The sequence below is a fragment of the Peromyscus maniculatus genome, chromosome 4 (genome assembly GCF_049852395.1).
Source record: "Peromyscus maniculatus bairdii isolate BWxNUB_F1_BW_parent chromosome 4, HU_Pman_BW_mat_3.1, whole genome shotgun sequence".
NCBI lineage: Eukaryota > Metazoa > Chordata > Mammalia > Rodentia > Cricetidae > Peromyscus > Peromyscus maniculatus.
Window position 1 is genome coordinate 134863952 of NC_134855.1, and position 27574 is coordinate 134891525.

The window sequence follows — 27574 nt, forward strand, 5'->3', positions numbered from 1 at the left end:
CCCTCTGGAACCGTACGCTCAGTTAAACTCTTTCTTTTAAGTTGTCTTGGCCACAGTATTTTGTCACAGCAATAGACGATAACTAATACAGCACGTAGAAGTGACATTATCTATGAAAGATACTTGTCTGTTATGTGAAATGTTGTTCACAGCAAATAGCTCACCCAGTAGTTATGAAACTGGAACACAAGTTGTAGAGTCAGACATCCTGAAACTGAACCCAAGTTCTTCTTTTTAATAGGTAAGAAACTTTAGACAAGTCCTTTAAACGACATTTTGCCAATATCCTCACCAATAAGGTGATAATAGTATCCATACCTAACTTATGAGGTTTGTGACAGATTAGGTAAGATTATTCCCATAAAGTGCTTAACATTAAATGCTCGATAGATATCTACAACAAAAGTTGTTGTTGTTGTTGTTATTATTATTATTATTTTACTAGTACAAGTTTTAGAAACACAAAGTTGATTTCAGGTTGTCCTGGTGTCACAGGCTTCTGAGACGGTGAGCCTCTGAGACAGGGTGAGCCTCTGAGACAGGGTGAGCCTCTGAGACAGGGTGAGCCTCTGAGACAAGGTGAGCCTCTGAGACAGGGTGAGCCTCTGACAGGGTGAGCCTCTGAGACAGGGTGAGCCTCTGAGACAAGGTGAGCCTCTGACAGGGTGAGCCAAGATTTCCTCTCTCACTCTTACTTCCAACCCCACATGTTTGAGCACTTGGTCCCCAGCAGGTCATACTTTGATGTGATGATATTGTGTTCCCCAATATATTGTAAACACTAATAATAAGCTTATCTGGGGTCAGAGAACAGAACAGCCACTAGATATAGAGGCCAGAAAATGGTGGCACACACACCTTTAATCCTAGCATTCCAAAGAGATCCATTCAGATCTCTGTGAGTTCAAAGCCACACTGGAAATAGCCAGGCATGGTGACACATGCCTTTAATCCCAGGAAGTGATGGCAGAAAGGTATATAAGGACCAGGAACTAGAGCCTGGTTACGCTTTTAGGCTTTTGAGTAGCAGTTCAGCTGAGACCCATTCGGATGAGGACACAGAGGCTTCCAGTCTGAGGAAACAGGATCAGCTGAGAAGTTGGCCAGGTGAGGTTAGCTGTGGCCTGTTCTGCTTCTCTGATCTTCCAGCGTTCACCCTAATACCTGGCTTCAGGTTTGTTTTTATTAATAAGAACTTTTAAGATTTGTGCTACACTTTGACGTTTTTTTTGGAGGTTACAGAACCCCTGGGGTGGGGTAGGACCTAGCTGGAGGAAGGGGGTCTCTGGAGAATAAGGCTTGAGGTGTAATTACTGACCCCTTCATTCTAGTGCTGTCTCTACTTCCTGACCCACCTAGGTGTGAGCAAGCTCCCCTGCCGTAGCTAGGAGCTGTTCTGCCGTCATGCTGTCCCGGCCTGAAGGACTAGTTCCCCTCAAACTGCAAGCCAAGTTAAGTCTTTCCTCCCTTAAGTTGCAACTTGTCAGGCGCTCTATCACAGCTATGAGAAAGCAATTACATCAGTTAGACAGAGATCAAGCCAGAGTCACGGTTAAGCAATATTCTTTCTTTAATTCCCCTTTGCAAATGGAAGCCCCTGAGCTGATACCCACCCCCACCCCTACCCGACTGCCTGGGGACCTTCAAAGGCAAGGTCCCTGCCTCAACCTGGTGGAAAGGGGAGGATTACCTCTCCCTGTGATGGCCTATTTAAAAAAAATCCTAGTCACTTAAGAAATGGGGCCAGGTATAGGAAAAGGGAGCTGGAAGACAAGGCCTAGGTCAGACCAGTCTGAAGGTGTTGGGGTTGTGGGACCCTTGAGAAGGGTTTGCAAGCACATCCCTAAGCTCAAGGGCAGCATGGCTGAGAGAGGAGAAGAGACAGACAGACAATCTGACTCCTCAAGGACCTGCCTGCCTGGTCATGGACACTGACCATTACCACCAAAGGCCTCCAGTTGGAGAATTTTCCAGTTACTCTGGGATAGGGTTTGCTAAGCATCCCCTCTGGCCCCTGATCTGAGGCATCCATGGGGTCCCCCTGAGACCAAACCTGGGAGAAAGAGGGACTCTGGGAACATGCAAAGGCGGGGAGCAGAGATCCCGCCCACCCCAATGCTCTACAGAATGGTGGCTCCGGCTGCATCTGGGCTCCGAGGGTCCTTCACAGCGATGATGAAGTTGTTGGTTCTCCGACTGCCGTGGACCCAGGATAAGACATCTACCTTCTCCACGTGGTGACCCCTGGCTTCCAGGAACTCAATCTCTTCCTCGGTGAACTCACCTGAAAACCATTCGCCCCACCCCCCCAAACATATATTTAGAGCACTGGCTCAGGGACCCCACAGCCAGATCTGACTCGTAGTCTTGATTATTTCAGCCGCAGGAACTGTGTGATTTCGCAGAATTGCTTTAGTTCTGCGAGCCTCCTTGTCCTCATGCACAAAATGGGGGATTATAGAGAACCTATAATAATAATATATAATATAATAATAAAGTTGTTGCAGGGACAAAAGGAGATAAAGGAGAAAGCACTGAGCTTGGAGCCATACATACAGTCAGGGATCAATGATAAACAGTAATTTGTTTGTTTGTTTGTTTTGATTTTTTTGTTTTATTTTTTTCCAGACAGCGTCTCTCTATGATGTAGTTCCAGCTGTCCGGAACTTGCTATGTAGACTAGGTTGGCCTCGAACTCACAGAGATCCACCTGCCTCTGCCTCCCAAGTGCTGGGATTAAAGGCGTGTACCACCACACCCAGCCTCAGCAGTCATTCTTAATAATGGCAAAGGCCTGGACCCTAACTCTTAAGTGCCACCACTGCTCGTGGGGGTTAGTGCACAGTCTACTTAATGTTCATCTGCCCAGTCCTTCTTTCTCTTTTTTTTTTTTTTTTTTTTTTTTTTTTTTTTTTTTTTGGTTTTTCGAGACAGGGTTTCTTTGTGTAGCTTTGCACCTTTCCTGGAACTCACTTGGTAGACCAGGCTGGCCTCGAACTCACAGAGATCCGCCTGGGTCTGCCTCCCGAGTGCTGGGACTAAAGGTGTGTGCCACCACCGCCCGGCTCAGTCCTTTCTTTACAGCTTCACACACTAGCCAAAGGTATCCTCCCCCCCCAACCCTCCCGGGCTCTGACAGGTCTTAAAAGCCTCTAGGGCCCACCGTCAGCTGGGACCCTAGTCCCTCTCTAAAGTCCTCTCCTGAGCTCCTTCTGTTCTCCGCCTTGCTCAGCTCTCTTCCAGCCATACTGGTCCCCTTGCTGTCTCTTAAGTACAAGGCCTTTGCATCTGCTAGGGCTTCATTTTGGAATGCTTTCCCATGGAGGGTCACAAAGTTTTACTTCCTTCCTGTCCTTGGCCAAAAGGCACCCTCTTTGAGAATTTCCCTATTATCTAGAATATCAGTCCCTACCAAGTTTCTCTCTCCCTCTCTCTCTTTTTTTCATGTTGCCCAGCCTGACCTCAGACTCCCTATGTCCCTAGTAGCCAAGATGACCTTGAACTTCTGATCCTCCTGCCTCTACTGCCTGAGTGCTGGAATTGAGGGCAAGCACCAAAAGGTCCAGTTTATATGGTGCTGGAATAGAACCTAGAGCCTCATGTGTTCTGGGCTAGCACTCTACCAACTGCTACATCCCTAGTCATAACCTGCTATCTTATTTTATTTTGTCTGGTTTGAGACTGAGTCTCACTGTGAATCCTTTGCTGGCCTGGAAGTTGCTATGTAGACCAAGCTGGCCTTGAACTCACAGAGAGCAGCCTGCTTCTACCTCTCAGTGCTGGGATTAAGGGTGTGTGCCACTGCACCCACACCTCCTGCTTTTCCTCCAAAGTATTTACTACTGTTTCTACTGATTGACTGTATCTCTTTCCTTAATTTAAGGGTTTTAAAGAGCAGGTGGTCTTGTTTGTGATTGTCTGCCGGTGCTTAGAGAAGGTCATCACACTGTAAAAATTCAGTCTGTATTTGCAAGACTAGAGTTGTTTAACCTCTGGTTTGAGTCCAGATTTTCATCATCTCCTGCCCTGGGCCCTATCCCACATGCTTCTCTAGATCCATGCTCTCCTCTCTTCAGTCCACCTCCCCCACCTAAAGCCAATCAGGCCACAGTCTCTCCTCAGTTGAGGACTTCTAAACTTAGACCTCAACAACAGGCCTAGTTTATGTCACTTCCCTTGTTCCTTTATAAAGATTTGGTCTTCTTATGTCCCCAGACAGGGTGATTTTAGGTGGTATTAAGAAAAAGCATTATTATTTATTTGTTTGTTTGTTTGGTTTTTTTTTTTTTTTTTTTTTTTTTTTTTTTTTTTTTTTTTTTTTTTGAGACAGAGTCTCTCTATTATGTAGCTCTGGCTGTCCTGAAACTCACTCTATAGACCAGGCTGGTCTCGAACTCAGAGATCTACCAACCTCTGCTTCCTGAGTGCTGCGATTAAAGGCATGTGCCACCATGCTCAGCCACTAAAAACTCCATATTATTGAATAGCATCAAATAATCATATGATAAATCTAGTTCCTTTGTGGTTCACTTTTCATTCTTTTGATCATGGCAAGGATCAAGTTTCAGGCTGGTCTCTAACATTTCCTGAACTCTCACACAGTGAGAGTGATGCTCCCGGCCTTCTGCAGACACCACCACGTAATGATAACCTAAACATATTTGAGTTTTAAGTAACTACTCATCATCTGTTTGTTGCAAATGATGTCATTTTCCCATTTGTGATTTAGATTTATGTTCAAACTACACTTAGTAAGAAGGGAGGGGAGGGGAAGGCTGGAGAGATGGCTCAGAGGTTAAGAGCACAGGCTGTTCTTCCAGAGGACCTGAGTTCAATTCCCAGCAACCACAGGGCAGCTCACAACTGTCCGTCACTCCAACTCCAGGGGATTTGACGCCTTCAAATAGACATACATGCCCAGACAAAACACAAACGCACAGAAAATAAAAATAAATAATTTTAAAGGAGTGCATCTGTAGAGATGATGCAGAGTGACGTGGAGTTTGTGTAAAGTAACAAAGGTGCTGGGTAAATTCAGAAGGTTGGGAGACAGCTGGTCTTAGTAATGCTCTCCCACGCCATCCTTTCTGGCTCGTTCACAGACTGTCCCTCCTGCCCAGAAAGTCATTTATCACTACATGCCGAATTTCCACTCCCAATTCAGCCAGTCACCACCTCCTCTGTGAAACCTTCTAAAGCCACTTGCTGGTAGATTTTTTAACTAGTTTATAACCGCCATGAGCTTCTTGATCTGCAAAACAGTGATGACATTGACTAAGCAAGGACTGTCTCAATCAATTCTGGATCTCTTTGAACTAGCAGAGTAGATTATAATAAAAACTACTCAAAAGTGCAACGTTTTCCTATTTATAAAACTAAACCATGTCCAAAAGTAAGCTTTTGTTGTTAGGGGCAACTCCTCACCATAAACTGCTGAGGTCATGATCTGGTCCCTGCTCTCTCCTCTCTGATCTTAGCACATCCTCATTCACCTAGGTCTCTTTTTATTTCTTAAAAAAACCCACGAAGCCCAATTCTGCTCTGAGTTCTCTGCTCTTGTTCTTGGTCTACAAAGCTCTGCCCCAGTTTTTGGCATGGTAGGGGCTTTCTCACTCTTCAGATCTCAGCTTAGATGTCACCAAAGAGAAGCCTTCCCCGATCCCTGTAGGTCCAATTACATCATCCTGCTCTGATGCTGTGCCTAAGCGGTTCTTTTGCTGGTGCACATTTCTCTGATTATTTTTCTGTCTGCTTATAAATGCAGTATCCTTGAAGCTGGGATGATGCTTGGCACACAGTAGGTGTTCATCATACATCACAGAATGAAACTTTGCATAAAACAGCTATTATCTCATTTTATAAGAAGAAACTGAAGTCTCGAGAGTTGAGACATGGATTTCCTATTGTCACAAAGTCAGGAAATGTCAAGGTGGTTCCAATCCCCAGATCTTATATTAGCTCTACAGGAATTTGTCATGGGAACCGCCCCCCCTCCCCGCCCTGCCCAAACCTTCACAAAAAGGAAGAAAAGGCAGGAGAAACCCTGGGAGATCCCTTCTCCACCAATCCCTGTGCCCATCCTTTAGGATTTGCTCTGCACTCACTGTCCACCTGCAGGAGGTTGGACTGCAGGTCTGGGTGGAGTCGTCCTCGGGCCAGGCTGTCACTCAGGTTCCGGTTCAACGTCAGGACATTCAGTAGAACCTGTGGGCAGGCAAGGAGCAAAAACATCAGAGCTGTTCTGGGGACAATGATTCAAGACTTCATAGCTCTCATCCTGGGTCCAAACTCTTTAGTCTTCAGAAAGCTTACACTAGGTGTGCCATCTAGGTCTTGCAATAGCTCTGGAAACCTATGATAACTGTCCCCATTTTACAGAGGAGGAGCCTGAGAGCCACGTGACTCCATTTCAGAGTTGAAGGAAGAGGCACTACTGGCATTAGTCTTCTATAATCTAGCCAAGGGCTTCCTTTTCTTCTCCCTGAGAAGGCAGGGTTAACAGTGAGGGTGACTTAGGGATCAATATGGGTAGTTTCAGCTTAATGGTTAGGGGTTGGATAGACACTGGAACTGAACTTCCTACCCAATGCTACTAGCCAATGAACTTGAGCCAACTTCTTAACCTGTCCGAGCTTCAGTTTCCTTCTTTGTGAAATCAAAACAGTCATCCCTCCCACGGTTGTTAAAGGGGTCCACATACACATCACTAGCCAAGCACCTAGTAAGGACTCTGTGATGTTAGCTATTGTTATCTCCACTTCACAGGCAAGGATACTAAGGCACAGGATGGTTAAGGGATTTCCCCAGCATCACACAGCTGAAGACTGGCAGCCCTTGGGCCGGAACTCACGGGAGTCTAATTCCAGAGTTAGCTCATCAAAAACACGAGCCTGGTGTGTGTCAGGTGTTCAAGGCACTCATGGAACTGTCTTGAGGTATTCTGAAGAGCAGCAGGACCTTCCTTTCAAAATAAGACCCCACAGAGGGCTGGTGGTCTATTCAGATACAGAACAGGGGATGATGGGACTTGAGGCTTTCAGAACACAAGCAGCCCAGAGGTTAAATTATTTCTGAATTCTATGGGCCCTGTGATTTCCCCTGAACCTTGTGGAGACAGAGATCTTCAGGGCCCCACTTTCACTATGAAGCCTATCCCAGCCCATCTGTGGCCAGCCCAGGCCTGGTACAATGTAGTATAGCTCGAGATTGCCGGGGAAGTGATGAAAAACAACCCGGCGATACGTGGGGCATCTGCAGACCAGGTCACAGCATGGCTCCTGACTACAAAGGACTCAAAATGGAGTACATCTCACCTGGGTCAGGCCACTGAGGCCTCGGGCAGCTCCATTGGCCCCCAGAGCGAGGTAGGTCCCACAGAGCCCCTCTGCTGGTCGGACTACAGTGGGCAGGAGGAAGGAGAGGGGCCGCTTCCCTGGCTGGACTGAGTTCTCCTGTGGCCAGAGGGCAGAGATGGAAAGGGAGATGTAGAGCGGAGCGACACAGGGAAAGGACCAGTTTATCACCATACCCACTGCTCTTCCACGCGGCCCACAAGTTCAGCTCCTGGGAGATGGGTCCCTTCCTGGCAACAATGTGCTGTCTGTGAAAGAGGAAGTGTTCCTGGAAGACTAGCATGGGGAGAGCAAGTGAGCCGTGGAACCACTGAGCTGTGACGTTGGGATGGACGAATCGGGAAGAGACTGAGCCGAGAAAAATGGTAATGGGGACAGCAGAATTCCCATTGGACCATCTCTGTGTCTTTCCCCTATAGGAAGCTTGCCAGGGTGGAAGTGCTGGTCTCCAAGGAGACCGGTAATACCTAACTTCCTCCTCCTGGCCCCTAGCTGGTGTCCAGTCACAGATCTGAGCACCAGCCCAGCATTATATAACCTTAGCAAGAGCCCAAGCACCAAATAGGGGTCAGTGGTCTCACTGCCCATAGAGGAGGCAAGACTCCGCTTAGTCACACTAAGATCGTGACGGAACGGCACAAGGATTCCTTAGACCCACCAGCCTCCATGCTCCAGATTTAGCATGGATGGGGATGAAGTGAACATCTTGTTTCCTTAAAGGACACAGGGGGAAAGGAGGATCCATGGTGCTGCATGCCCTGTCTAGCCTCAAGGTCCCTGGGAGGATAGGGAAGCAAGAGCCTACCAGGCTGGGTGCAGAGTGGTTAGCAGTCCTGTTGGGCCAGGAGAAGTCCAGCATCTGGCTGTTGAGTAGGATCCCAGAGGGAGTGATGAGGCCACTACCAAAGGGCCGGTTCAGGGAGCTGGGTGGGCAGAAGAGAGGTTGAGTGAGCCCCGTGGCTGCCTTCACCTTTACCCAGGCCCCTGGTTCCATCCTGCTTGGAATGACTTCTTGTCACTGGTTCTAAGCCTGAGCTGACATACCTGACCATGGCCACAATGAAGTCGTCAGGGCCCATGATCAGCACCTGGGCGGCCGTGGGGGCCCCATCCAGCTCATAGACAGGGAGGAGTGGGGCAGGGGCTGCCTGAGAGTCGCTGATGTGGCCCCGGAAGTTGGCGGCCTCCACCTTGCTGCAAAGAGGGCGGTAGAGGAAAGAGCACACAACACCTTTGATTGCATCCCACCTGTCTGTGATGTTCATGTGATCACTTGGCTAAATCTGCCTTCTTTTACTGGGATATTAAGCCTGCAATGGTAGATCACACTGCTAATGCATAGGAAACTCCCAGAAAATAACAATTGAACCAACTTATTTAGGTGTTATTCAGAATCCAGGGCCAGCTTTTTATTTTACTTAATGTTCCCATCAAGAATCACAGTTATTTGGCTCTACTCCTTTCTATGAAAGTGTCTGGGGCCCAGTGGATGCTCTGAGATACTTGTTTGGAATAAACAAGCTTGATTGACTTGGTCTAATGTTTGTAGTTTGGAACTAAAGTTCATTAAGAATTTAGTTAGATGGGGCTCATAAGATGGCTCAGTGGGTAAAGATGCTTTCTGTGCAAGCCTGACAACCTGAGTTCAATCCCCAGAACTCACATTAAGGTAGATGGGGAGAACTGGTTCCATAAAGTTGTCCTCTGACCTCTACACACACCCAGTGGCAAGAATATGGCCCCACATGCATACATGTATCACACATTATCATCATCATCATTAAAAAATAAAATAAAGTTTTAAAAAACATTTAGTCAGGGGGCTGGAAAGATGGCTCAGTGGTTAAGGACACTGGCTGCTCTTCTAGAGAACCCAGGTTCAATTCCCAGCATCCACATGGCAGCTTACAACTGTCTGTAACTCCAGTTCCAGGAAATCCGGCATCCTCACATAGACATACATGAAGGCCAAACACCAATGCACATAAAATAAAAAAAATTAATAAAGCAAAACAAACAAAAACAAAACATTTAGTTAGAAGCTAGAAGTGTTTGGTGGTGACTAACTGTAATCTCTACACTTAGGAGGTAGAAGTGGGAGATTTCTAAGTGCTAGCTCAGAACTAGACTGTGTAGAGTTCCAGGCCAGGCTTGGCTATATAGCAAGATTCTGTCCCAAGAGGAGGAAGAGGGAGAGAAAGCTGCAATATTTTAGTTGAAGGAAGATTTTTGTATATGGGGATCTTTATTTGTTATTAGGTTTTCTATTTTCAGGGTAAAGAAAAGACAATAAGCCCTCAATAACTATTTACTAACTGAAATAGTTGCATATATTTCATGTAAATGCAGGCATGTTTTAGAGCTAAAGTTTTCATGCTTAAATTAAGCCAACTGAAGGGTTCTCCATTATCACTGCTAACAACTGTGTGTTGGGCTATTTGTAGTGATTAGGGGATGGTAAGTTAGCAAGGACTACCAAAGACATTCATTTGGTTTTCAACCCAAAAGGCTGATGACCACACAGTGAGCTGCAGGGCCTTGGGCAGCAGGCCAGGCTTAGTCTTCATGCTTTGATGTTCATTAGTTTTCAGTGCTCTTATTTTTCCCTTGTTTTGATCAATGATATTAACTTTGGTTTTTGTTTTTTGAGACAAGATCTCTCTTTCTAGCCCTGGCTGGCCTGGTACTCACTAGGCAGATTACATTGGTCTTAAATTCAGAGATCTGTCTGCATCTGCCTCCAGAGCGGCTGGGGTTAAAAGTGTATGCCACCATACCCAGCACGATAGTAACTTTTGTTATAGTTTAATAGAACTACAGACACCCATGCCGGGTTTTTATATGGGTAATAGGGATTCACACTCAGGTCCCCAAGCTTGTGCTGAAAGTGGTCTTACCCACTGAGCTATCTCCCCAGTCTCCATAGTTTTAAACTGACAGGTACAATTAGATGTGTTTCCTATAAAGTAGCTCACATTGTAGCTCAGGTTGACCTGTAACTTACTATGTAGACCCATCTGACCTTGAACTTATGGCAATCCTCCCGCCTCATCCTCCTGTTTGCTGGAATTATAGACACAAGCCACCAGCATGATGTTTTGAGGAGGAAGTACATACACATGGAGGAATGGTGAGATATTACTAATTAACAACTGTGATAATCCACAGTTATCATTTTTGTAGTGAAAATAGCAAACTCTTTGTATTACTCAAAATACAATGACTTGTCATTAACTAGAGTCACCATGCTATGCAAGAGGCCTCTTGAACTTATTCCTGCTATATTTGCAACTATGCATCCCTTTCTCTGAAACCTCTGAATTCCCATCTTTTTGCTTTTAAATTATATGTTGCTCACAATGCAATATATAGAGTGATGGTTGAGTCATAGTACAAATTTACACTAACCACATTTTTTGCTTTCTGATTTTCCTGGAGCTAGACTGTAAGTCAGGTACAGTAGCAGTCAAACAATAAACCCATTCCTACTCCTATGGCCAATTAATAATAATAGTTGCATTTATCGCACATTTACTATGTCCCCAGTTAATGTGCTATTTACATGTTATTCTTTTATTTATTTACAGGTTATTGTCATGAAAACCTCACAGAGTGGCTAAAGCACTGCCAGGCTCCTCGTGGACTCAGACTCAGTGAGTTTACATGACCCTCCCAGAGTGACAGCTAGCAAATGTTAAAGTGCAGATGTAACAGAGGCAGCCTTACCAGAGTCTAACCTCACTACCGCGCTGCCGGCAAAGATACAGCCCCTCAAAAGCCCCACCAACAACAGCATTTGCACAGAGACTATTCTGTTGCTCTCACACTTCCCTTTTCTACGCAAAGTGGAGACCAGCTGTGTCCATACAGGTTAGGTACATGCAGAGGTCAAGAAGGATTCATCAGCAGTTGACCAACTCACTGTCCACACAGGAAAGGTGATGCAGCCAGGGGCGCCTAGGGTCACGCTGAGTCAGGGTTCCGTTGAAAGGGACCTGACACTTCATTAGCTTTTTACCTGATCCCTTCTCCCACATCTATCCCGATTTCTACAGCACCCAGGGTCATGTCCCGGGACAAACCTGAGCATGTCATCCATGCTCTCAGTGATGGTAGAATCGTAGACAGGATCTCCCAGTCTGCTAGCCAGGGCCAATGCAATCTTCAGGGTCTGAAAACATAGCAAGGATGTGGAAAAGGCTGCCAGGCCCCTCCCAGCACCCTCACTCGGGGGATCCTCATGTTTAAGAAAACTCAAAGGTGTTTAGTCCTTCTCCAAGGAGGTACTCCATTTTCCCATTTCTGGTGTTCCCAAATCCAGGTGAGGTGGAAGAGCAGGCCTTACCTCTGCTACCCAGTGAAGCGCCTGCTCACGGGCCACCAGGCTGGTAAGGTTGAAGCCCTCTAGGATGTTGAGAGCACTGATGAGGGCAGGGCCTGTGTGTGGGGGTGGGGGACTGAGAACCAGGTGGCCTGAAAGGACAGGAAATGACCAGATGGCAGGAGAGGAGTCAAGTCATCTTCATATATCACATCTTGTATGCACATCCCACCATTATACACACAGCAATAGCCCTTGTTAGATGAGGCAAGGAAACCACTAAGAGGCAAAAGGACCCACTGAAGTTCACATGCTGGTTAGAGGCGGGGCCGAGCTTGAAATCAGGCACTGGTCTTCGGCTTCCTCTGCCAGAGGAGGAAACTAAGACTTAAGAGCTGTGTGGTACTCACATTGGAGGCAAACATACTAAATCTGTATCTTGCTCAGAGTCACATTACAGGTCACTGGCAAAGCAGGGACAGGTGAGCAAATGTATACAGAATCCATATTTGTCATGAACTTCCTTCAATCCCTGCCACAGGCCAGGAACTGTTCAAAGGCCCTGATGGTTCCTCTTAACCTGAAGCTTCTTGGGAGCGGCAGCCTTTCCTTCATACTTTGTTATTCAGTAGTTGGACATTAAAAGAACAATCATAACACTGGCATCAACTACCTGTCTCATCGAATCAACCCTGTTCTAGAGGGGCAGAATCTGAGGCATAAGAAGCAACTTATGGGACTAGAAAGAGATCAGGTGATCCTACAGCACTCAAGGCCCTAGACCACTGAGACAACCCAGCCTGGGGAGGGAAAACAGGAAACCCGGTATGTGTTCAGTGTCCACTGTGGTCAAGGCAATTTCCTACATTATCTCATTAGATCCTCATGGGCACCCTGAGATGTGGACACCATTACTGTCTCCATTTTAAGGAGGGAACCAAGGCTCAGAAGTGGGAAGTTCAAGGCAAGAGGTACAGCTGATGCTCACCTAGACCCTCCCAACTCCAAAGCTATATTCTTCCCTCTGTGTCATATACTACTACCTCTGGTTGAGGGATCAGGAAGACAGGAGCCTGGAACTTTGATCTCAGGGGAAATCTCACCTGGGGCTTAGGGTAACCTGTCCTTCCCAGAGAGGAGAGAATCTAAGAACTCCCGAGGGACCTAGAGCCCAACATCTTGGGCAAATATAAACTGCATTCATGCCGCAGGCTTGGGTTCCTGAATTTCTGATTGGTTTCTTGAGTCAGGCAGATTGTTCCCATCCCTCGCTAGGCCTCAGTTGTCTTTACGGTCAACGAGGGGCAAGTCTGTGATTGTCTTAAGGGTTTATTCTGCCCTTAGACGGACTTTGGTCTGACAAATTCTTCCTAGGAAGCATGGGTCAATGAGAAGGGAGCTAGGGGACAGAGTTGAGGCAATACAGAACCCAAATCAAGAAAACCTCAGCATCTGGGGATGTAATTCAGTCATGGGGAACTTGTCCTCTATGAAAGGCCCAATTCCCAGCACCATAAAAAAGCAAATAAATAACAAATCCCTACAAAACAAAAGGAAAAGCAGTGTTCAGAACCCCAAACTTCCAGGTCTTAGTCATTGGCTAGATGCCCCCCCCCCACCATATCCTAATCACTTAGGGTAACTGACCCCATGGTTATTTCAGAAGGTGGCTGGCTCTGGCATGTTTCAACAGTTGGCTGCCTAGAGAGCTCATTGCCTCCGCTTATCTCCTGTGACATGGAGAGGAGTTTCCAGGCCAAAAAGATGTGGCCATGGACTGGAAAGCTTCTCCTGAGTGGGGGCCCTTGGGAGCTGGGGGAGAGGTCACCTCGGTACACTCCACACACAGGCTTCTCCGTGAGGGCGCTATAGTTGCTGAAGTCCTCTTCAGTTATGACACCCCCTGCGTGCTGAGCCTGTTAGGGAGAAAATGTCCACCCATCACTGTGAGCATGTGGCTATGGCCCATGACACATGTCTCAGACATGTAAGCTCTTTATAACTTTAGTCCCTTCTGTAGCCAGCAGCATGTCCTTTGGGGATCCCATCAGCCCAAGGGAAAAGGAGGTAGAGGAAGTAACACGTGTGTAAGAATTATCAAAACTGAATTTGACATTTCACTATTACCAATTAAAGATACTCCAGGGCTGGGGGTAGAGATCAGTGGTAGAGTGCTTGTCTAGGATGCTCAAGGCCCTAGGTTTGAGACTTAGCATAGTCCCCCTCCAAATATTACGGCTCCTACAAAACTCTGAACTTTGAATGATCCTGACAGGACTCACCCTATTGGACATAATTGAGCACTCTTTCCTACCAATGCACCAACCTTGTACAAATCAATGTGCTTCCATTCTAGCAGCACATTCATTGTCAATCTTTTAAAAATAATTTAAAATTATTTTATGTGTATAGGTAGGTGTTTTGTCTGCCTGGTTGTCTGTGCACCACATGCATGCAGTGCCCATTGAGGCCAGAAGAGGGCATCAGATTCCCCCAATTGGAGTTACAGATGGTTGTCGGTGCTCTTAACCTCTGAGCCATCTCTCCAGCCCCGAGTTACAGATGGTTGTAAGCCCAGTGGATGTCAGGAAGCAAACCTGGTCCTCTGGAAGAGCAGCCAGTGCTCTTAACCACTGAGCCATCTCTCCAGCCCCATGGCAATTTTAAATTAGCATTACTACTATCAATCTTTGTTGTACTTTCTTGTACGTAAAACTTTTGACTTATCTGACCTTAGTGAACTATTCATTGAATTTCTTAGCTAGTATATAGTCATGTGTCTGGCAGTTTAATAAACTACGGTGCCTGGTACAGAGAATGTACTTCATGACTGAATGACACACCTATGTAATCCCCACAGTCTATAACAGTGGTTTAGATAAGTGTCCCCAGTGCATAGTACCACCCAATTGGCCTGTGCACCCTGATCTTGAACTTTTCTTTGACAGTATTCTCAGAATCCATGACTACCCTAGACGAAGCCTGTTTGGAATTAGAGGGTACCGTCCTACATCAATCTCCTCAGCCCTGATAGTTACCAGGGAAGAAAATATTACCATCAGTTATTGGAAAATCCCAGACAGAGCAGGGAAGATTCTAGGCCGGGTTTTCACCAGGCCTGGAAAGAAGTAGACCAGACTCCCGTACAGCTGGCACCGGCCTGAGAAGCCTAACGTCCCTGTCAAGACAGAGCATCTCTCTCCCTTGTTTTTCATGTCACACAGTAGTCAATGCTTCTCGCCCTTAATAACCACGGATCTCATTTCTGTCGCCAGAAGTTAATTTTGTGTATGAAGCATACAACCAGAAACTATGCAGAGGAGAAAGGGAGGGTGACATCCCTTCTGTAGGGTCACTGGGCACACCCCACCTCCAACCGTCACACTCACCTCGGCCACCATCTCCAGTGTGAGGTTGCCACCATTGTAGAAGGCGGCAGGGCCAGCGATGCCAAGTATATCCAGGACCTCAGCGAGATCGGGCCGTCGCAGCAGGGAGCCAGGCAAAGGTGGGTGGCCCGATGGCAGGAAAGTCTCCAGGAAGCGATCGGACGCATTGGGAGGCAGATGCTCCGCCAAGGCATGGGCTGGGGGAAGGTTGAGAGGCTGGGTGGCTGAGGCCAAGACTGGACTTGATGGCTGAGACTCGCAATAGGTGGGGTGGGTGAGGGCTAGGGGACTGGCCCTGAGAGTCTGGCTCCCCAGAAGCCTGTCATGGGGGGGCGGGCAGGGATACATAGAGGCTCTTCCCAGAACCTCTCACTGGAGGCTGCCTCCAGGTGGACGGGAAGTAGTCTGAGGAGCAAACTGGAAAAAAGAAGCCCTTTCCTTGGGGCCCAAATCTCAAAGGCCTCCCCCATTAATCTTGTACCCTCCCCCCTACCTCCAGGCCCCACTGACCTAGATCATGGGTCACGTTGAAGCCATCTTGGGCCACAGCTGCTGCGAAGGCCAGGACTTGGGACCAGGGCAGCCTGAAGGGGCCGGAGAGCAGGGGGTGGAGGAGGTCCTGGGGGGAGGAGGAGGGGTCCTGGGGGAAGGGGGGTTCCTGGGAAGGAGAATCCTGGCAAGGGAAGGGGATATTAGGAAGGGGAGTTGGGAAAGGAAGAGTCCAGGAGGACAGGAGAAGGCCACCCAAAGAGGGACGTAAGCAGAGGCCCCTGGTCCCCAGGGGAGGGTCTTTACCTGCCGTGGAGCTGATGAGCTTCATGAAGCCCTTTGATCATTCCGGGGACCCCCACCAAGAGCCCAGGCTGGGCGAGGCGGGCAGGCGAGGGAGAGAGGAGACCAGGTCACTGGAAGGGGGGGGCTGGGCTGAACTCCGCAGAGCCCCAGGCCAGGGATGGCTGGCACAGGGGAGAGACACAGGCCAAGTATCCCAGGAGAGGGTCTAGCTTTCCCCAGGGGGTACCTCTCCCTCATGCCCGATTTCCCTGATTTCCTGTGTGCAAATCCAGAAAGGTCTTTGTCTGCCATAGCTGAAGGACGTAATAAATTAAGCAAACCCTTTCAAGAGGCAGGACATAAATAATCTGGGTAAGGTTCTGTTCACATTGGGTAACGGGTACCCTTGTCTTTTTAAACGGGGAACAAAGGACCTCAGTCTAGCCAGTTCATCTTCATGCCACCATCATGTGAGCTGTGACAACTCGGGGTGTGTTTGGTTTTTCCCACGGCACTCAACACCTGCTTTCCCAAGTTACTGTTTCCTCCTTTGTGCTCACTAAAAAGTGAGGTTGTCTCTAGTGTTTCTTTCTCCTGATACGGCCCAGCCTGGCACAGTCACAGTCACCAGGCTGAGAGGGAGAGGGATGAGGTTTCTGTTGGTTTGTCTGTCTGTCTGTCTGTTTGTTTGTTTGCTCTTGTTGGTTTTGTTTGTTTGTTTTTAAAGACAGGGTTTCTCTGTGTAGCTCTGGCTGCCCTGGAACTCAGTCTGTAGCCCAGGCTGGCCTCAAACCCACAGAGATCCACCTGCCTCTGCCTCCCAAGTGCTGGGATTAAAGGTGTGTGCGCCACCACCGACAGCCGGCCATAGATGAGCTTTAAGGCCACAACTGAGTGATATCTCGGGTACTCAAAGGTGGCCTTATGCTTCCTTCCAGACAGGTAAGACTGCCAGAGAAGTAAGGTGTTGCGGTGTTATCTGTTATGAGTCATCCAAACTTTCTGTTCATTTTATTTTAAAATTATATTTATTTAATTAGTGTGTGTGTGTGTGTGTGTGTGTGTGTGTGTGTGTGTGTGCAGATCAAGGGACAACCTGTAGGAATAGGTCCTCTCCTTCTACTATGTGGGTCCTGGAAATCAAACTTAGGTTGTCAGGCTTAGTGGCGAATGTCATTACCAACTGAGCCGCCTCAGTTGGTCCTTGTGCATGATTTCAGATGGGGAGGTGGGCAAGCTGCCTGTCGTGATATAGCCTAAGAGCATTTTTGCTCAACTCATTTTGCACCCCATAGTAGATTTGCAGCAAACCAATGCTCAGATTAGCGGGAGGGAATGTAGGGAGACGCCCACCCCCTCCCCTGGGCTCTCTCTTCTCACCAGGGTCCTCACCTTGGTATCCCAGGACCTCTGCAGGGCCTCTTCCCTGAGGGCCCCTGGTGCAGACTCCCGGAAATCAATTAGGTGGCTCTCATTTCGTCGGATATCATGTACCAGCATCACACCCCCACTGCGAAAGACACAGAAAGTGGAAAGCAATGGGAACAGGTCAGCCTTCGGAACGATTAGACTACCACTCCCTTAATCCCCTGTGGTGAGGCTGTTTGCCACATTGGGTCAGAGGTTGGAGCTGGCTCCCCAGCAGGAATTCAGAAACTCAGCCAGCCTCCAAAGGGTAAAATCAAGGGGGCAGGGGACCCAGGTTACTGGAGACTTTAATCCCTGATTAAGAAAAAGGCAGAGACTGGGGGAACAGGCTGTTCTGTCCCCTCCCTAGACCAGAGCTGGACCCCCGCCAGCTTCCTGCACCTGCCTACTTGGTATACCCTCCCTTTCCCCAGGACTGGATTATGTAAGGATAAACCATGCGAAGCCAAAAGGGGAATTTTGTTGGTAGGGCCTGGAGGGTGGGTCCTACTAAGAGTGAATTTTGTCAGCTTGTTCCTTTTCGGTGGCATATTTACATCTGAGATGGGGGTGGCAACGTTAAATGTGTGCAGCCAAGTAACAAAATAAGGAAGGTGGGGGAGGTAAATAACAAAGTAGCTGGAAGGACAGCAAAGTGGTCAGCACCCTGACCCATCAAGGGAAGAGCTTTGCTCAGCTCCAGATAACTGTAGCCACATGGGGATGTGGACTCCATGTTACTAGATCTCCTGGTTGTTCCGGATGTTTATGAAAACTATTTCATAAATAGCAATCTGGATGTTTATGAAAACTATTGATGTTTTAACAACAGCAAACATCAAAAAAAAAAAATTTTTTTTTAAAATGGTCCAGGTGCTGGGTCTGGCTTTTGATTGTCCAATTTCTAGCCTTGGTTTTAAGAACTTCAAGCCTGGGGTATCTTTTCTGTGGACAAAGTCCACAGTTTTTATCAGTGTCACAAGAATTTGTGAACCTAAAAGTTGGAGCATTACTCCGTTAATTGATACCCCATTGCTGCCTGTGCAGCTCATTTTATTTTATTTTATTTTATTTTCAGAATTGAGGACTGAACCCAGGGCCTTGCACTTGCCAAGCGCCCTACCACTGAGCTAAATCCCCAACCCCTATACAGCTCATTTTATACACCCCAACATCTATCTCCTGGTGGAGAACCATGAACGCTTCTGAACACACCTCCAATTCTCCCTATGGTAGTTCTGCGATTCTGACTCCATCCAGGGAGAAAATGTGAAACTCTTTATTCAAAGAGAAAATTTGGGGCTGGGAGATGGTTTAGTGGTTTGGAGCACTGACTGCTCATCCAGAGGACTGGGGTTCAATCCCCAGCACCCACATGGCAGCTCACAACTGTCTGTAACTCCAGTTCCAGGGGATCCAACATCAATGCACTAAAACAAAGTTAAATTAAAGAAGGAGAAAATGCGAGGAGTATGGGCCTATCTTCGCCTTAAGCTCCAATCAAGAGAAACCTGCAGTCAGGCCACAAGAAGAAGGCCTGAGGGACCCAGGCCTCCACCAGGTCCTTACCCAGCTCCTTACCCGCCCAGGCCAGAACTGTGTGGAGCCACGATCCCCAAACACAAGGCTGCTGCCACAGCTGCATCCACGGAAGAGCCTTGTTTACTGAGCACCTCCATGCCCAGTGCCGTGCAACGGGAGGCGTCCGTCACCACAGCACCCTGCTGGAAGATCTGGGAGGCAAGAGAAGAGGGGCTGGTAGGGCTCTCCGCCACCCTCAAGTACCTGCATTAACCTAGAACTTTGACCTTCATGTCCTGATTCTCAGAGCCATGTCCTTTGGGAACCCTCCTCTCTCCTGCCATCTCTTCCCTTCCCATTTCCTAGCAGGCTCCCACCACCGCCATTCAGTTCCCATCGCCCTCCCAAGCTTTTCCTCACTCCCTTCTCCCCAGTCCCCTTCTGCCCATCTGCTGCCCTCACCTGAGGGTCCCCGAAGTAGATCTGCATGACGAGCGCCACGGTGACACCCGTGGCAAAAGTGAGGCAGGCGGTGACGATGACCGTGAGCCCGTCCTGGCGGCAGGAGCACTCGGCTGCTGCCGCTGAGAAGGGGTCCTTGCGTGTCTCCCGTAGTGGTGACCCGTCCTGACTGCCCATCTCGGATGAGGACGAAGGCAGCCGTTGCAGCCGGGCGGACTTCAGGAAGGAGTCCGGGTCTATGGGACGGCTGGGTGTCGGTCTAGCAGCCTCCTACCTGGCCCTGCAGTCCTCAGGGCGGGGCGTTCCACACGGGCCCCCCTTGCTCCGCCCACCACACAAACCCCACTGCCCTGCACCGCTCAGTTTATATCCACCCCAACACATCTTAGTGCCCCCCGCGGGAAGCCAGTCCCCAGGTGGAAAAAGACCTCAAACTGGCCAGCTGAAAGGTTGGATGTCTGCCTCTAGCAAATACCCATGAGACTGGTACCCGGGGCTGAGAACAGCCAGGAGTGTGAGGGTGTTGAGCCTCCCCTGGAAACCTTATCCCCTCCTAGTTGGGTATCAAAGCCTACAGGACAAGGAGGCAACTACCAAGCCAACTACCTTGGCTTCCAGCCTTGCTCCACGCACCCATTCATTCGATAGATACAAGCGCCTACTGTAAGTCTGCCTTTGCTAGTAGAGCAGCTAATTGCCACATTTGCATACGTTCTCGGGCCAATGGAGGAAAAGAAAACAAACAAACAAGTTGTGGTGGAGGTTATATAACATGAGGGGCTGGGGAGTTGGCTCAGTAGTAAGAGCGTTGCTAGAGTACTCAGGGTTAAGGTCTCTGCAAGCATGAAGACCTGAGTTCAACTCCCCAGCTCCCACATAAAATGCTCCTGACACCATTGAGGGGCAGAGACAAGCTGATCCTGAGACAAGTTAGCTCCCCAGTCAATCTCCCCAAAAAGGCCAGCTTCTGGTTCAGTGAGAGACTGTCTCAAGGCAATAAGGCCGAGAGCAATAAGGGACGATATCCAAAGTTCTACTCTGGCCTCTCTCTGCACGCGCGCGCGCAGACACACACACACACACCAGAGCACAGAATGAAATGTTAAGAGGGAAGGAGGACTGCTTACCAGGGAATTCAGGTGAGGGACTCCTGAGGAAATGACTTTTGAAAGGAGAATGAAGGGATAAGAAAAAGCTAACACTGGTAGAGAACAAGGAGTTTATGGACAGAATGTTCTAGGAAGAGAGAAGCAGGTTCAAAGGACCTAATGTAGGGATGAGTCTGACATCTGGAAGAAATAACTAAGGTCTGGTGGCTCTGGTGTGGCAGTAACAGAGTGGGGGGGGGTCAATCAGGGTGGAGGTCAGTCCTGTATACTGGTCCTAGGAACACTGGGAACTTGGCTTTGACCTGTTATGAGAGGCCACTAGTGAATAACACTGTGAAGCCATCTATTGGTTTGAATAAGAATGGCCCCAGAGACTCACACATTTGAATGCTTAGTCATCAGCGAATGGCCCTATTTGAAAGGATTAGGTGGTGTGGCCTTATTGGAAGTATATCACTGAGGATGGGTTTTGGGGTTTCAAAAACCGGTGCCAGGCCCAGTGTGTGTGTGTGTGTGTGTGTGTGTGTGTGTGTGTGTGTGTGTGTGTGTGTGAGTCTAATGCCTATGGATCCCGACATAGAACTCTCAGCTCCTTCTCCAGCACCACGTCTGCCTGTGTGCTGCCATACTACCTGCCAGGATTCTAACAGACAAACCCTCTCAAGCTGTAAGCAAGTGACAATTAAATGCTTTCTTTTATAAGAGTTGCCATGGTCCAGGTGGATCTCTGTGAGTTTGAGGGCAGTCTGCTTTACAAGCAAGTTCCAGGACAGCCAGAGCTGTTACTCAGAGAAACCCTGTCTCAAAAAACCAAAAAAAAAAAAAAAAAAAAAAAAAAAAGAGTTGCCATGGTCATGGTGTCTCTTCACAGCAATAGAACACTGACTAAGACACCATCTGTCTTGTGTTTTCAAATGATTCCTCTGGCTGCAGTGTGAGGAACAGACTGGAGGAAAATAAGAATGGAGGCGAGGGAGAGTTGAAAGCCACTTATGGACAAGCCACTTTAAGCCATGAACCTCACCTTCCTTATCCTAATAATGCAGCTCATCCCTAACAGATGGGCCAGGTACAGAAGTCAGTTCCTTTTCTACCTACATGAACTGCTGGGCAGGGCCGCACACACCCTGTCAGTCCAGCATTGTGAGACAGAGACAGGAGGATCCTGAGAGCTAGCTCCTCAGCCAGTCTAGCCGAAAAGGTCAGCACTGGTTCAGTGAGAGACTGTCTCAAGGTTTGAGGTAGAGAGTGATGGAGGAAGGGCCGGGGTCTTACTCTGGCCTCCATGTGCACTTGCAGTGGCACACACACCTTCTCTGATCCCATGGTCCTCTCCTCTGGGTGTCATTACACTTGAACCCATACCCCAATGACCAGACAGTTCTAGATATTTGTGAATGAGGAAATAAGAAGATGACTTTAACACCTTGTCGCTGTACTCATGATAAGTTCTCTGTAAGTTTAAATGTTTGAGTGATAACAAAATTTGACTGTCAGCTGGATGGTGGTGGCGCACGCCTTTAGTCCCAGCACTGGGGAGGCAGAGCCAGGCAGATCTCTGTGAGTTCGAGGGCAGCCTGGTCTACAGAGCGAGATCCAGGACAGGCGCCAAAACAACACAGAGAAACCCTGTCTCCAAAAAAAATTTTTTTGACTGTCATATTTTTCATGTTTACTTGACAAAAATCCAAGGTCTTTGACTTGGTATTTAAGGTCCTTCATGACTCACATCTCCATCTTTTATGGAAATAAGAAATCACAGACATAGATAAAATAATATGTGCAAAATTATTAGAATGTATTTATGGTGGGCACTTTTAGGAAAAGACACTTACTTAAGATTCTTATTTACTTTGTGTGTATGTGAGTGTTTGTGAGACAGGTAGCCCTAACTGACTTTGAACTTTTTAAGTAGCCCAGGCTGGCCTCCAACTTGAGGCAATCTGTCTGTCTTTCCCTCCTGAGTACTGTGAGTACAGATGTGAGCCACAATGCCGACTTATATTCCTTAAAAAAAAGTTTTAAATTTTATTATTATTGTTATTATTATGACGATTATTGTGTGTCTTTTGGACACACACACACACACACACACACACACACACACACAGAATTAGAAACAAAGATAGAAAGACATAGACAGAGACAGACAGAGGGCAGAGAGGAGTGTGTATGCCACAGCAGGTGTGATGGTCATAGGATTTTTCTGGGTTTCCATCTCTCCTCTCACCTTGTTGAAGCAGGGTCTCTCTCTTGGGTTTTTTGAGACAGGTCTTCTCTATGTAACAGCACTGGCTGTGCTAGACCAGGCTGGCCTTGAACTCACAGAGACCCACCTCCTGTGCTTCCTGAGTGCTGGGATTAATTTCCTCTGTAGACCAGGCTGGCCTTGAACGCACAGTGATCCACCTCTACCTTCTGAGTGCTGGGATTAAAGGCATGTGCCACCACTGCCTGCTAAATGTAATAAAATCTTTTTTTTAAAAAAAGCCAGACATTATGCCATGCATGTATAAGTAAGCCCAGTGCTAGGGAGGCAGATCCAGAAGGGTCCCTGGGTTTGATAGCCAGCCAGATGAGCCTAAGTGGAAAGCTCCAGACCAGTGAAACATCTTGTCTCAAAAGGAAGTGAACGATGTTTCTGATGATGACACCCGAGGTTGTCCTCTGGCTTCTGCACACACTTGCACACACGTGCATTCTCACACATACTCTCACACATGTGCATACACACAGAAGGATAAAAATCAAAAGGAATAGGGCTGGTGAGATGGTTCAGTGGGTAAAGGCACTTGCCACACAAGCTTGGTGACTTGAATTTGATCCACCAAACCCAGAAAGAGCCAGATGTGGTGGCTTGCAGATCTAAGCCCAAAACTCCTTCAGTAAGATGGCAGGCAGAGACAGGAGAATTGTCTGGAAGCTGGCTGGCCTTCCAGCTTGTGGTATGAAAAGCAGCAGAAACAAGAGGGGAGGGGGAGGGAATTGGAGGGTAGTGGGTCTAGTGGTGCACACCTTTAATCCTAGCACTTAGGAAGCAGAGGCAGGAGGATCTCTGTGAGTTGGAGGCTAACCTGCTCTACATAGTGAGTTCTAAGACAGAGAGAGCTTCTTAAAAGAAAGACCCTGTCTCCAAAAACAACAAAAAGAACTGGAGGGTGGGACCAGATAGCTTGCTCTGTGGCTAAGAGTGTGCACTGTTCTTGCTGAGAACTGGAGTTCAGTTCCCAGCACCTATGCTAGGCCATTCGCAACTGTCCATAACTCCAGCTCCAGAGGATCAGACACCTCTGGCTTCTGTCCTTACATACAGACACCCACCCACACATACACATAATTAAAGTCAAAAATAAAATCATAAAAAAGAATAGGCCAGGCATGTTGGCACACACTTTTAATCCCAGAGCTCAGGAGGCAGAGGCAGATGGATCTCTGTGAGTTTGAGGCCAGCCTGGTCTATAGATAGGATAGCCAGGGCTACATAGAGAAACCCTGTCTTGAAAAAAAAAAAAAAAAGAAAGAAAGAAAGAAAAGAAAAGAAAAAAAGAAATGGACTTTTATTTTCCTCATTATTTTATTTTGTTTTTTACAATAAGCAAATAATTTTTAATTTGCTTTAACTCTTTTGCTTTTAAATTATTTTATGGTATTGTAATTTTATATTCTGTATATATGTATATCTGTGCACCACACGTGTGCATGATGCTCTGTTTTTAACTTTTTATTTTTTTTTAAAAGCTGGTCATGCTGGAGAGGTGGCCCAGTGGTTAAGAGCACTGACTGCTCTTCCAGAGGGCCTGAGTTCCAGCAACCACATGGACACTCACAAGGGTCTGTAACTCCAGTTCCAGGGAATCCGATGCCCTCTTCTGGCATCCTCAGGTACTTCATGCATGTGATACACAGATAAGCAGGCAAAACACCCACATAATAAAATACTTAAAAAACAAAAAACAAACAAACAAACAAACCAAAGTTTGTCTTCCTGGGATCCCCCTTGGTCATGCTTGCACACATGATAAACCACAACATCATCACTAGCAGTCTGTAAATCAGAATTCATTGAACAAACAGTGTTAAATATCCACTGTGGTTACAAACCCCTCCTAGCCCCACAGAAGTATCAAAAGAAGGGCAAGAAGGGGCTTTGAACTTCTATTTATCTATTGTATGACATATGTGTATGTGTATGATGTATGTGTGTGCACATACATGTATGCTCTTGTATGTAACTTTGAGCATGGGTGGAAGTTAGAGGACAGCTTTGGGCAATGGTCCTGGTCTTCCATCTTGCTTGAGACAGAGGCTCTTGTTTGTAGCCGTGTACACAGGCTAGCTGGCCCATGTGTTCCTAGGTTCCTGCCTCCATCTCCCATCTCACTGTAGAAGCACTGGAATTACAAATGTGCCCTGTCATGCTGGGCTTTTTAGATGGGTTCTGGAGATTTGAACTAACGTCCACACACTTGGCCAGCACAGGCTTTACCCACTGAGCCATCTCCCCAGCAAGAGCTTGTATTTACTGATGCTGATGATACCCTAGGTTTTTTTGCATATATTTTCTCATTGAAGTATTTTCATGATTTCACGAGCTAGGCTCCATTGTGCTCACTTTACAGATGAAGAATCCGAGGCTAAGTGGGACCATCTGTCTAAGGCCATAGCATGAATAAGTGGGAGAATGGAGACTGTGTCACGTGATAGCCCCTTTCTGTTGTGCTATGTGGCGCGGGTAGCTATTTCCAATCCCCAAAGCCAATCTAATGAGCTAGGTGAGTGTGGTGGCACACATCTGTGATCCCCACACTTGGGAAGCAGCGGCAGAAGGATCAGGAGATCAAAATTTCCCTGGGATACATGAGGTCTTGTCTCAAAAAACGCAAATAAGCAGCCGAGCGGTGGTGGTGCACACCTTTAATCCCAGCACTCGGGAGGCAAAGGCAGACAGATCTCTGTGAGTTCGAGGCCAGCCTGGGCTACCAAGTGATTTCCAGGAAAGGCACAAAGCTACACAAAGAAACCCTGTCTCGAAAAACAAAATGCAAATAAGCAAAAATCTAACCTTACTGCCTAACTTTAGTTATTTCCAGGTACCCGCCTTTCAATTTGTTTTCTCCAAAGAGATAAAATGACTTCAGATGAAGATAATATGGTCCCACTACAACTCAGTCTACTTAAGATTATTCAACCAGCATACCAAGTTACTCATTTATTCAGCAAAATTAAATACTGAGGAAAAAATACCGAAAGTAGGGGGAAAAGTTTCTTGAGTACATGATATGTGCCCTGTGTACATGGTAGAGCAATAATCCCACTAATAAAAGCAAGATTACACATTGGGAAAAGATTGGTTTGAGGACAGAAGAAAACAGTTTATTAAAGACAGACACTGTGGTTCAAGCTTGCAATCCCAGCACTCAGGAGGCTAAAACATCCGGGTTGCCACTAGTTTGGGGCCAGTGTGGGTTACAATAGTAAGTTCCAGGACAGCCTCATCTACATAGTGAGTTCCAATCCAACCTGAGCCACAGAGTAAGAACTCAGTCTCAAAACAAACAAATGAAACCCAAATAAACAAAAACAAACAAACAAAATCCCAAGTAATTAAACAAACAATAACCCAGTATGTTTTAGGAGAAAGGTGGGTTTAATTTTGATTATCCCGAATTTGTGAGGCACAAGGAGTTGCTGTCTGAAAGTAGCTGGTCAAAATATTTAAGTTTGGGGGGCTGGAGAGATGGCTCAGAGGTTAGAGCACTGACTGCCCTTCCAGAGGTCCTAAGTTTAATTCCCAGCACCCACACGGTGGCTCACAACCATCTATAATGAGATCTGGTGCCCTCTTCTGGCATGTAGGCAGAACACTGTATGCATAATAAATAAATAAACCTTTAAAACATTTTAAATTTTCTTTCTCCTCCATATTTTTAAAAAAAACAGGCTATGATATATCCTAGGTTGGACTTGAATCCCTAGGTAGCCTAGTCTGGATTTGAATTCCCTTAAGGAGAGATTTCTGAACTTGGGAGTGCCATGATCAGAAGGACAGAGTGGCGAGTGTACTTGGGGTGAGGGTAGCAGCAGACTGAGCTAGGAACTTAGGAGTCACACAGGCACAACAGGCTAGTAGCTTAGTCTAGCGAGGTGATGGCATGGTGCTCGGATGGAATGTAGGAACTTCTTAGGAGGGAGGACATAGAAAACCAGGTCACATTTTGAAAGTGAGAAGAAAAGAGGGAAAGATTGAAAGGTGGCTTCCAGGCTTCTACTTTGGACACTGACGGAAAGGCAGCACCAGTCACTGAGAATGGCACCGGACAAAAAGGAAGTGTGTGGTGAAGACATGCTGATTTCAGCATAGAATGTTGAAGGTTGAGTATCCGCAAGATAAGTAGCAGCTAATGCCTAGGAGAGGAAGAAGGCTCACGCGGCTTCCTTGTGGAAAACAGGGAACAAAGGCATTTCCTAATCCTGAAGTGGTTGCTGTCTAGCTCTCCTTTCTCTGGGGCCTGCTTGGGATGCCTGGCACTTGATTTTGGAGAGTGCCAGACTACAGGCTAGCCAGGCACAACCAAGGTCTTGGCTAAGAAGACGGGGCAGTGCCACTAGGTGGCACTACTAGGTTGAGAATATAGAAGGTCATATTAGCCAACAAGCTGGTCTAGCCGGACCAAAAGACTCTTGGGACTTGGAAACAGGCCTAAGTGACGTGGCATCTAAATGCTTATATTGTTATGACGTCAAGGCACCCCAAGACAAGGCCCTGGGAACCTTGGTGAACACCTTTGTGGTAAGGTTTAAATTCCCAGAAGCTCAGGTAACCAGGGTCAGGCTGGATTTCTAGGCAAGTGTTCTACCACTGAGTTACACCCCCAGCCCCTCTTGGTTGAACTGCCATGCACATCAGGACACAGCCTATACTTAACTCCCCTAAGGCATTCTTGAGGTTTGGGAACTCCATTCCCTGTCATTATTTCATCCTGAGATCTTCTCTCTTTCATCTATTCATTCAACAATTATTTATTGAGGACCCAACACTTTGCTGAATGCTGGAGAAAGGATAATGAATTTTTTTTTAAAAAAAAAAGCTATGATTCCTGCCCTTAGAGGATTTATAGGCATGCAGTAATCACATCACTGCCCAAGTAAATAACCACAGACTTTTATAATGCAATGGCTTTAACAAGGGATCAGGAGATGACACATCAAAGATCTAATCTGTTATTTAGGACAGATGGG

At 47.2% G+C, this 27574-nt stretch overlaps 1 protein-coding gene across 5 annotated transcripts in view; it reads right to left on the reverse strand.

Moving 5' to 3' along the window:
• Positions 1-208: 208 nt before the first annotated feature.
• Positions 209-27574, reverse strand: part of Ggt7 (gamma-glutamyltransferase 7) — a 29057-nt gene continuing 1691 nt past the window's right edge. The window contains exons 2-15 of one of the 5 annotated variants that reach the window (XM_006988249.4): positions 19227-19462; positions 18825-18976; positions 17229-17346; positions 15858-15925; positions 15573-15646; positions 15063-15259; positions 13502-13589; positions 11698-11825; positions 11435-11523; positions 8397-8546; positions 8158-8275; positions 7314-7451; positions 6105-6204; positions 209-2284 (exon numbers count right to left, since the gene is read on the reverse strand). In XM_006988249.4, the coding sequence (XP_006988311.2) occupies positions 2121-2284; positions 6105-6204; positions 7314-7451; positions 8158-8275; positions 8397-8546; positions 11435-11523; positions 11698-11825; positions 13502-13589; positions 15063-15259; positions 15573-15646; positions 15858-15925; positions 17229-17346; positions 18825-18976; positions 19227-19462 (1820 nt within the window). In that variant the 3' untranslated portion in view covers positions 209-2120. Of the gene's footprint in view, positions 2285-6104; positions 6205-6842; positions 6996-7313; positions 7452-8157; positions 8276-8396; positions 8547-11434; positions 11524-11697; positions 11826-13501; positions 13590-15062; positions 15260-15572; positions 15647-15857; positions 15968-17228; positions 17347-18812; positions 18977-19226; positions 19463-27574 lie in introns of those variants that run through there. The other 4 variants (XM_042276577.2, XM_042276579.2, XM_076570954.1 and 1 more) reach the window with 4 other exon arrangements.